At 34.2% G+C, this 12,056-nt stretch overlaps 1 protein-coding gene across 6 annotated transcripts in view; it reads left to right on the top strand.

Annotated features, from left to right (window-relative positions):
• The window catches only part of dlg4a (discs, large homolog 4a (Drosophila)), a 226,302-nt gene that overhangs the window by 117,647 nt on the left and 96,599 nt on the right, over positions 1–12,056 (top strand). For 3 of the 6 annotated variants that reach the window (XM_087254512.1, XM_087254511.1, XM_087254509.1), the window contains exon 3: positions 5,223–5,279. The exons of the other annotated variants lie outside the window; for them this stretch is intronic. In XM_087254512.1, coding sequence (XP_087110638.1) covers positions 5,223–5,279 — 57 coding nt within the window. The remainder of the gene's footprint in view (positions 1–5,222; positions 5,280–12,056) is intronic. 6 annotated transcript variants of the gene reach the window in all.

Raw genomic sequence — 12,056 nt, 5'->3', positions numbered from 1 at the left:
TGTACCCTTATCTCTGAGAGGGTACATTAGTACCTAAAGGGTCTATGTTTGTACCCTAAAGTTATATATTAGTACTTAAAGAATCCATATTAGTAACTTAAATGATTATTACATTAAGGATCCATACTGTACCTTAAGGTTATATATACTAGTACCTCAAGGATCCATAATGGTGCATTAAAGTTATATATTTGTTCCTATAACAATCCATATTATACCTTAAAGTTATATATTAGTACCTAAAGGATACACATTTGTACCTTAAACTATATATTTTTACCTAAAAAATCCATTTTGTAGCTTAAAGTTATATAATAGTATTTAAATTATCTAAATTTGTATGTTAAAGTTATATGTTAATACCTAAAGGATCCATATTGAAGTCATACATTAGTACCTAAAGGGTCTATGTTGGTACCTTAAAGTTATATTAGGGGTATCACTTCACTTAAATGATATATTATTACATTAAGGATCCATACTGTACCTTAAGCTGATATATTAGTACCTCAAGGATCCATATTGGTGCATTAAAGTTGTATATTTGTACCTATAAGAATCCATACACTCTCAGAAATAAAGGTATGTGAGCTGTCACTAGGGTGATACCTTTTTAAGAGGTACAAATTTGTACCTGAAAGGTCTATATTAATACCTCAAGGGTACATATTAGCACCTGAAAAGTACAAAGTGTTCCTCTTAAAACTGTTAGGCACTAATATATACTTTTAAGGTGCCAATATGTACTTTTGAAGTACACACGTGTACCTTTTGAAAAGGTACCACCCCAGTAACAGTTCACATGAGAGTGTATCATACTTTAAAGTTATATATTAGTACCTAAAGGATCCATGTTGGTACCTTAAAGTTATTTTAGGGGTATCACTTCAGTGGCAGCTCGTGTATTTTTTTTCTGAAAGTGTGTGTCTACCAATCAAAAGCAGGAATTATGCAGTCACCATATCACTTAGGCATTATTTACAGTAATTGACCAAATTGACTGCACGTTGTTTGAACACACACCATGGATACTAAGGAAATTATGAAATAAACAAACAGATTGTTTGTTTTGTGTGCGAAAGTAATATGCTTGTAGGTGTTTGCAAGCAATGGTCAGTTAGTTTAGTGGTCAACATACACAAATATGTGACAAAGCAATGCTACAATCAAGCAATTTAAATAAGACTGATTATAGAAATATCTAAAATGCTTAAAAATTTGGTTTGTTTTGTGTTGTTGAACTCTGGAGTGTTTGACAGTGTTTATCAGTGAGTAAGTGAGCAGGGAATTGGAGAAACGCTCGTTCCTATGGGAGTCTTTCTATCAGTGAGCTCTCAGATGGATTTGGGTCAGGAGTGAACCTCCGGGGCTTCAGTGATCATCCAGCGGCTTCAGGGAACGTGTAATATGAGATTTCATCTGCCTGTTGAGAGCTCTTATCTTCGACGTTTATTTTGGGAAAGCGCAACATTTCGTACATGTAAAGGATTTATCATGCTGAGAAGCAACACCTGAAGCCATTTAACCACTCATTACTGCACAACAGCGCCATCTGCTGGAACCGCAGGGAACTTTTCAGCACCAAGGACAGCTCCAGATTATACACTGCTAAATGTAGCCCAGGCTTAGTTAGTTAGTTAGTTAGTTAGTTAGTTAGTTAGTTAGTTAACATTATTTATCTCTGTAGAGAGATTTTAGTTGCAGCATACACCCACATCTGACAATTTCACATTTGGCATTTATATAAATATAAAAAATAAATAATATACAAATACACTACCTGACAAAAATCTTGTCACCAAGGTTTAGGAACAACACAAACGAAAACCCACACGAGCACGGGAAGAACAAGCGAAACTCCGCACAAAAATGCCGTCTGGTTTAGTAGTGACTTAAACCAGAGGCATTCTTGCTGTGAGGCAACAGTGCTAATCACTGGCCTGGTGTGTCGTCCTTTTGAAAAGGAGGGAAACTAAGGTTAATGGTGGTGGTGGGGGGCTGTGTTCTTCAAGACAAAGATATTGAGATAAGAAAACTGGTTATTTAAAGTGGGTTAGGAATCATCTGATTGGATAATCGATCATGAGCTGATACTGGAACAGCTGAGAACAATCATAAGCACGTGATCCTCTCGAAATTTGTTTATAAATAACCTTCACTTAAAAAGATTATATTTTTTGAGCAGTAATCTCAATACTGTGATATTCAGATTCAAGGTTATCATATAGTCAGAATCTTATACTAGCCCATGCCTATACTTCACAATATCTTGTACACTTAATTATTTGGAGGAGGGGGGGGGGTGATTATCTCTTTATGGGGTTAAAGCAAATGCATTCCGATGTGTGCACTTATTAATTCATAATAAGACTTCTGTTTCTTTTTTCCCCCTTAAAGGACGTTTATGTGAATGTTTTGGTTATCTTCATAACAAATGAATGTGTACATCACCAGTGCATTCCTCTTAGTCAACTGTAGGGGGCTCTACAGTCACAGAAATACGTTTAGTTGATTTAGGGAAATCTATAAAAGTGTATACCATACCATGATATAAAAAATCACAGAAATCATCAATCTGTTGCTAACACTTGATCTTTTGTGCTTTTGTATGCATTTTTTAAAATATATTTTATTAGGTTCATCTTAGGTCAGACATTAAAATATACATAATATTGATACATACAGTTGAAGTCAAAATTATTAGCCCCCCTGAATTATTAGCCCCCCTGTTTATTTTTCCCCCTGTTTAAAGGAGAGCAGATTGTTTCAGCACATTTCTAATCATAATAGTTTTAATAACTCATCTCTAATAACTGATTTATTTGATCTTTGCCATGATGACAGTAAATAATATTTGACTTGATATTTTTCAAGACACTTCTATACAGTTTAAAGTGACATTTAAAGGCTTTACTAGGTTAATTAGGTTAACTAGGCAGGTTAGGGTAATTAGACAAGTTATTGAATAACGATGTTCTGTAGACTATCGAAATAAAATTAGCCTAAAGGGGCTATTAATTTTGACCATAAAATGGTGTTTAAAAAATTCTAAACTGCTTTTATTCTAGCCGAAATAAAACAAATAAGACTTTCTCCAGAAGAAAAAATATTATCAGACATACTGTGAAAATTTCCTTGCTCTGTTAAACATCATTTGGGAAATATTTAAAAAATATACATATAAATCAAATGGGGGCTAATAATTCTCACTTCAACTGTATATACGCACTGATACAAATCACCAAACAAGACATTCTCTTGAAAACATACCTATACACTAAATAAGTATATAAATAAAAGGTAAAATACCACATTTATACACAAAGATATAAATAACAAAACTAAATAAATAAATTATTTTTTAAAATTAAATTAAACTAATTAGTATTAATTATTATTCAATAAACTCTGCTCTTTCTTTATCATCATTACTTTGTCTCCATCATCTTGTGTCAGTTCAGTTGAACACTGAATAACAGGTTTGGGTTAGAGCTGCACGATTCTGGCTAAAATGAGAATCACAATTTTTTTGACTAAAATAAAGATCACGATTTTCTCACGATACTGTAGATGTAAAATAAAGGTTAATATGAGTGGGCTATAACTATTGTTAGTCTCAAACATGTGGTAAAACAGCTATAGGCTTTGTGTAGCTGTAATGTTGGTTAAAATGCTAAATGTTGTATAGACTTGGAACGGTGGACTTGAATAGTCTTTAGATTTGTCCTGGTCATTAATGCTGATGATAATTCTGATGTTGAATTACTGTGTTTGAGAGATATGCTTACAATCTGTCATGTTCTGCTTAAAATCTGTCACTGACGTGATTTTCGTGAATACAGAAGACTGGGTGGTTATTTTTGCATTTCGTTATTTTTGCACATCTGGCAACACTGTGTGCGCTTTCTGTTTCATTTTCACTGCTAAGAGCGGTTCACTTCCCGAGCAGCTCCAAAACGATCGCTCTGTGCCACAAACTTAATGTTATTTACAACTCTATTCCAGCCTGATCTCACAAGAAAATGTAAGTATTTATGTTTTACCAGTTTAGTGGCTTATTTGTACGAATTCGTACGAGTTCAGTCGTATGAAATTGTAAGATTTTAAAAAGGAGGCGTGGCACCTAACCCCACCCCTGAACACAACCGTCATTGGGGGATGAGCAAGTCGTACTAAATTGTATGAATTAGACCGTACAAACTTATACGAATTAGCCACTAAATCAAAAAGTTACGAATTGCCGTGAGATTGTGTTGGTTATTCGCAGCGTATGCCGGTTCTGTTCACTAAAGTAAACTTCATTTAGCACCGGCGCCTGCTCTCCCTGTGGTAACAGCTGACGGTCAGCTCACATCACGTGTGATTTAGCAGTCTCAAATACATCATTACATGAAGACAGAAATGACATTTTTGGGGTGAATTATATCTTATAAATACAGCTTGTGACTCTTTCAACACCATTTGGATTTCGACACAATGTGAAGACTTGTGCGGCCACCATTGCTTCCCGCCTGAACTTGATAATATGACAGAATCGTAGAAATCCTGGATAAGATCGTCTAGGGGTCAAATCGAGATCGCGATCTTTTAACGATTAATTGTGCAGCTCTATTTCTCACTTGAATAAAACGATTTAATATAAATTTTGCCATATTTAGGTTTTATTTAGTGTCATTTAAAAAGAAGCTGAACATCTCCTCCCCTCCTTCTGGGTCTTTATTTTTTATATACGGTTTCTTTTCTTAATTTGCACTCATTGTAAGAAATACAAATGCAATGTCTCCCTCTAATCCTGCTCACACAAAAAAAGTGGTAACCTTAATTTTTTATAGAGATTTTTACACCTGATTTAAACCTTTGAGTTTTGATCTCAGTAAAACATCTGAGATCATTTAGGTTACCATTTTTTTTTTTACTTTCTTACCAATTAAGTTTTCCAATTTCCTTTTCAGAGCCAAGAACAGAGCCTTTGATTTCATGCAATAGTTTTTATTTAGCTAACTTGGGTCACGTTAATATTTTAAAGCGCCTTTTTTACTACTCAATTACCTACTGAGCAATGTTTGTATGGTTAGGGTTAAAATGCTAATTAGATTTAGATGGTCAAAGAATAATCCGCATTTTTCTCCTAACTATAAATCAAAGGCTCTGTTTTTCTGCTTTAGTTATTCCTGTGCTGTAGTTTTTAAGTTATCCTGCTTCCTCTGCTGTTGTTTTCCCAGCCAGTGCTGCTGTCCTCTGGTCAAACCCCGCTCTACACGTCTGCCGTCTCCACACTGGTAAGAGCAAAAATGTTTTACTGATCAGTTAACCTTCATCTTCATGCAAATTCATCAGCCACAAGCCAATGCCATCTTCATAACTGTGGAGGAAACTCACTAGCCGATCATTTTTTCTATTGTTTTGTTGCTGGTTTCATCTACAACAGTTGCTCTCAGAAGATTGTTTGAGACATGTTCGAATGATATGGTCAAAAAGGCAATACAAGAAAACCTTGGATATAATTTTATTATTACATCTGAAACCAACACTAATCCTAATTAACCTGTCAACAATCAACACGAAAAAACAAAACTCCACAGTATATACACGAAACTAAAGAAAAACGATATATACTGTAATGTTTTGACATATTTTGTTTAACATATAACATATATATATATATATTTTTTAATTATCTTTATGTATTTATTTTCTGTATTTTTGTGTGTTTTTTTTACATGTTATTTGTTAACTGGTTAATTATCTGAAAGTTGATTAAAGGGTTTGTTAAGATAGAACGGTTTTTAGCTCGAGATATGAAAATATATTTGAAAATCTGGAATCTGAGGAATAAAAAACAATCTAACCATTGCAATAATCTTTACTTAATATTCTAAGGATTTTTGGCCAAAAAGAAAAATAAGTAATTTTGACCCATATTTTTGGCTATTGCCACAAATATACATGAGCTGTAGTCCAGGGCCAATATCACTGTACTCAAGGATGCTGTTTAACCTATATACCCAAAAAATTGTAAACAATTTTAATTAAATTAAGGAACAATTTTTCACACAATTGAATTAAGTTATTTAAACTTTTTTTTTAATTAAGTCATTGCAAGTTTGTTTAATAGTTATTGCAATTAATTAGAATTTTGAATTGAGTTATTTCAACTTCTTCAAATATTATTGTATAAGTTAATTAAATAAGTAAATAAGTAAATTATTGAAATTCATTTGAATTGAGTTATTGCGACTTATTCGAATTTTGAAATGAGTTACTTCAACTCATTTGAATTGGGTTACTGCAACTTATTTGATTTTTGAATTGAGTTATTTCAACTTATTTAAATCGAGTCATTGCAACTTATCTGAATTGAGTTATTTCAACTTATTTAAATCGAGTCATTGCAACTTATCTGAATTGAGTTTTTTCAACTTATTTAAATCGAGTCATTGCTACTTATCTGAATTGAGTTATTTCAACTTATTTAAATCGAGTCATTGCTACTTATCTGAATTGAATTATTTCAACTTATTTAAATTGAGTCATTGCAACTTATCTGAATTGAGTTTTTTCAACTTATTTAAATCGAGTCATTGCAACTTATCTGAATTGAATTATTTCAACTTATTTAAATTGAGTCATTGCAACTTATCTGAATTGAGTTTTTTCAACTTATTTAAATCGAGTCATTGCAACTTATCTGAATTGAATTATTTCAACCTATTTGAATTAAATCATTGCAACTTATTTAATTTAGATTTTTGTACTTATTTGAATTGGGTTATGTCAACGTATTTGAATAAGTATTATTGTATGAGTACACTCAAAAAAGATGTTTGCTGTATGTTCAAAATACGTTTTAAAATGAGTTTAAACAACACATTTCTTAAGGTTTTTTGGGACAGTCTTAGTTGTTTTATGTTCAATCAACTTAAATTTATAAAAACTACTTAGTTTACTTAATTCGTTTATGTCGTCTCAACAAAAATCATTTGTGTGGATTCCAGCATTTTTACAGTGTAAATTAAATCAGTAAATAAGTAAATTATCGTAATGTATTTGAATTGAGTTATTGCAACTTATTTTAATTTTAAATTGATTTATTTCAACTTATTTGAATGGAGTTATTTTAATTTATTTAAATTTTAAATTGCAACCTTAACCTAATTAACCTAGTTAAGCCTTTAAATGTCACTTTAAGCTGTATAGAAGTGTCTTGAAAAATATCTAGTCAAATATTATTTACTGTCATCATGGCAAAGATAAAATAAATCAGTTATTAAAGATGAGTTATTAAAAATATTATGTTTAGAAATGTGTTAAAAAAAATCTTATCTCCATTAAACAGAAACTCTAATAATTCTGACTTTAACTGTATGCTTATACTGTAAATGCGTCAGCCTGCTAGTTTACTGCACTTTCTAACAACTGCAAATTCACGTACAGATAAAGAAACTCAAGCTGCAAAGTCATTTAGAAAACTCAATTGGTAGAATTGACAGAAAGTGTTGTGAGAAGTTAAATAGATGACAACAAAGATGGCGTTGCATAATCATTTCTACAGCGTCTACTGCATTGCTTCGACATCAGCTTGTGTTTGCAGTTGCTTTCATATTTCTATGCGGTTTGTCTCTGTTGCCTGAAGTCATCATATTCTCTGTGCTGTCATATTCACTGCAGTAACATGAGCACACACACACACACACACACACACACACACACACACACACACACACACACACACACACACACACACACACACACACAAAGAGAGCAATATATATCCATACAGGTAGACTCTTACATTGCCTTTGCAGCTTCACCCTATTATTTCTGACAGCTCATATGTCTGCACACAAGAAAAACCCCTGCTTTTCTTCTTGTTCTGCTTAACGTCACTCAGGATGCGAATATGTTTTCAAAGTTACGCTTTCAGCTTCGATACTGGATGTCCAGAATTATTCAGTCATAGTGGCTAAATATGACTGATGATTACTGATGTCGCTTCAGAAGTGCCTGAGATTGATTTTACTTTCCAAATTTCCAGTGATCTGTGGTCATGAATCTTTCTAGATCGGGTTTTATTTGTGTCTAATCTGGTGTATTGAATTTAGAAGAGTGCATGCAGTGCTAATAGCGTCCTGTAGGGGTCAGTGTTTGATATGTTGTTGGGGATTTTATCAGGAAGGGGTCTGTCTTTTTATTGCAGTGTAACACAAATACTCCCAGTCATGGGTTGCAGCTGGAAAGGACACCCGCTGCGTATAACATATGCTGGATACAACAAGTGATGCAACACTTAACTGATTTCACAATTTAATTTGTCAGGATTAAGTAAGGCTTCTCAACACCGTGTTTCTGCATGGAACAAAACTGCTGCAACTTAAAATGATGCCAGCTGAGTCGTAGTTTGAAGTTCTGAGCTTGTACTGTACACTTTGCACACTGGATTAACTATGGCTGAGGCTATTAACTAAGGGCCAGTCACATCTTCTGTGCAAATTCATTATTTCCAATGGAGGTGCGTGGCTTGCATATATGAAGCGACTGACTTGTGCTTTCCAGACGCACCTACTAGTTGAAAGAATGCCGCGAGCGCCCTACACTGAGAAAAAAAACACAAAATAAAAAATACCAAACAAGTTTGTTTTATAGTTGATCAAAAGTGCCTTTCAGACTGAGGTTTAGCAGACTTTGAATATATTTCTTCACTGTAAAAGGGAAATACTTACCTATTATGTTACTTAGAATGACATTAAATAAATACTACTTATTTATTTTTTTCATTTATTTATTGATTTTAAATTTTATTTATTTTAACTCTTTTTTTTATGTTTTAAATTTATTAATTTATTTTAAATTCATTTATTAAAATTTTATTTATTTATATACTTTCATTTATTTTTGATTAATTAAAATTAATAAATTTTATTTATTTTTAATTGATTTATTTAAATTGATAAAAATTTACATTAATTTATTTAAATTTATTTTTTTATTTATTGTAATTTATTATTTTATTCATTTAAAATTATTTTTTAAATTAATTATTTATTTAAATAATATTAATTTATGCAAATTAAATTTTTTCAATTTTTTGACATTTATTTTCAGTGTAAAATTATTACTTATGCTTAAATGCCATAACTTTTTTCACTTATTTTTAAGTCTAAAACGAATAGGGCTATTGTTTATTTTTTATTATTGTTTTGTGTTTTATTATTTGGTTACTGAGCAGTAATAAGCAACACTTTAAATATAAGGAGTTTTCATGTCATTTTTCTAAACTAGCAGTGTTTTGAAATTAATGAATGCATAATAATGATGATAACTGTTATTTTTCCTTAGACTATAATCGCACAACCAAAATCTGTAATCGTTGAATCCCTACGCTGTGGCGACCCCAGATTAATAAAAGACTAAGCTAAAAAAAAATGAATGAATAAGGCAACTTTGCTTTGTGCAAGTTTTGAGATGTTTCTTCTAAAAGGAAATAAAAATAGGCATAAAAAAGCAATCGCTGAGAGATAAATTTAGATCACTTGCTTCCGGACTTCATCTTTTGATGAATTTATTTCAGGTTTTGGCATCTTTGAAAATATAAGCACAGTATGAGATTTATTTTTGGGTGTCTAAGTGGTTAGCACTGTCTCCTCACAGGAAGAAGGTCACAGGTTTGAGTCCCAGCTGGGTCAGTTGGCATTTCTGTGTGGAGTTTGCATGTTCTCCGCGTGTTGGTGTGGGTTTCCTCCGGGTGCTCCGGTTTCCCCCACAAGTCCAAACACATGCGCTATAGGTGAGTTGGCCGTAGTGTATGAGTGTGAATGAGTGTGAATAGTTGGTGGTTCATTCCGCTGTGGCCCCCCAAAAATCTAAAAGCTAACTGGTGCATAAAAAACTCTCATTGCTTTTTTTAAGAGAAAGAGTTGAGATATAAAATGGGGATGTGGGATTTTCCCCTGATGAGTGAAGCGCGCTCGCACACAAACACACACACACACACACATGAACAAGCAGGTGGTTGAAACAGTTAGATTCTGGTGTCCATGGCAACTGAACTGGTGCAGCTGATATTAACACATTTGAAGAGCCAAGGAGGAAAGTGAAATCATCCTAAGCATTCCTCTGCGCCCTCTCTCTCTCTCTCTCTCTCTCTCTCCCTTTCCATTTCTAAATGACAGGCTGTAGGTTGAGAGGTAGTAAGATGAGGAGAAAGTACACATACACACGCACACACACACACACACACACACACACGTGCACACACACACATACACACACACACACACACACACACACACACGTGCACACACACACACACACACACACACACACACACACACACACACGTGCACACACACACACACACACATACACACACACACACAAACACACACACACATACACACACACACAGGATTTTGAAGCAAACACAAATCATCTGGGAACTCTTTACTGGATAGATGGATGGATTGATGAATGGAAGGAAAGAACACAAACAAACAACTGACAGTATTGAAGGAATGGATGGAAGGAAAAACAACTGAGAAAATAAATAGATGGATGGATGGACGGACGGAAGGAAGTAAACACAAACAAACAAACAACTGACAGTATGGATGGATGGATGGATGGATGGATGGATGGATGCATGCATCAATGGATGGATGGATGGATGGATGGATGGATAGATGGGGAGATGGATGAAAAGAATAAAAACAATAGATGGATGGAAGGATGGAAAGAAGGAAGGAAACAACAGAGGATAGATAGATAGATAGATAGATAGATAGATAGATAGATAGATAGATAGATAGATAGATAGATAGATAGATAGATAGATAGATAGATAGATAGATAGATGGATGGATGGATGGATGGATGGATGGATGGATGGATGGATGGATGGATGGATGGATGGATGGATGAAACAAAAACAATAGATGGAAGGAAGGAGGGAAGTATAGATGGATGGATGGAAGAACGGAAAAAAACAAACAAACAACTGAGGATGGAAGGAAGGAAGGAAACAACAGAGGATGGATGGATGGATGGATGGATGGATGGATGGATGGATTGATGGATGGATGGATGGATGGAAGAAAGGAAGGAAGGAAGGAAGGACGGAAGGAAGGAAGTAAACAGAGGATGATGGATGGAAGGAAGGAAGGAAGGAAGGAAGGAAGAAGGAAGGAAGGAAGGAAGGAAGTAAACAACAGAGGATGGATGGATGGATGGAAGGAAGGAAGGAAGGAAGGAAGGAAGGAAAGAAGGATGGAAGGAAGAAAGGAAGGAAGGAAGGAAGGAAGGAAGGAACACAAACTATAGATAGATGGATGGAGGGAAGGATGCAAAGAAAATGGAGAGAGCAAAGAAAATAATTAGTTTAGCTGCTGTTCATAATGCATTTAAACAAGATTTTAATATCAGTGTCAAAATGAAGATGGATGGATGGAACCCAAACAATTGATAGATGGATGGATGGAGGGATGGATGAAAGAAAGGAAAGAAACAAACTATCAACTGAGAGAATAGATAGATTGATGGATGGATTGATGGATGGATGGATGGATGGAGATATACACAGGGTAGACTGTTATGTATGTTTTGTCAGATTTTGGATAGGAGTTATTATATAAAGCACAGTGTAAATGAATTAGCTGGAGCTCGCCTTGCTTTGCTTATGATTATGTGTGTGAGTCTGTAGGTGTTGTTATTGCTGCTGTAAACAGTATATAGACAGGCACAGCGCTGTTGCGTAACAAGCTCTGCTGTGACTGGAGCTGTCGGCTTGATCATCTGCATATCTCTATAACCATGACGGGACGGCATAAATTGCACAAACATCCTTATAAAACAGCAATATGTGCCTACTTTATATATGCATCTCACGCGCAATCAATTCTGTTACTCTTCTCTCATAAAAGATAGTAAATAAAGAGCTGAGATCATGTTAAACTGGACTCAAGGAGAGCGAGATGTGAATGGGCTGCAGGGGAAATGATGTTAGGCACAAGTGAAGGTTGAGGATGAGTCCAGAGGGGGATTCAATGACTTAAAGGGATTGT

Source organism: Danio rerio, chromosome 5 (assembly GCF_052040795.2).
Source record: "Danio rerio strain M-AB ecotype USA chromosome 5, GRCz13ab, whole genome shotgun sequence".
NCBI lineage: Eukaryota > Metazoa > Chordata > Actinopteri > Cypriniformes > Danionidae > Danio > Danio rerio.
This window is presented reverse-complemented; position numbering and strand designations above follow the sequence as displayed.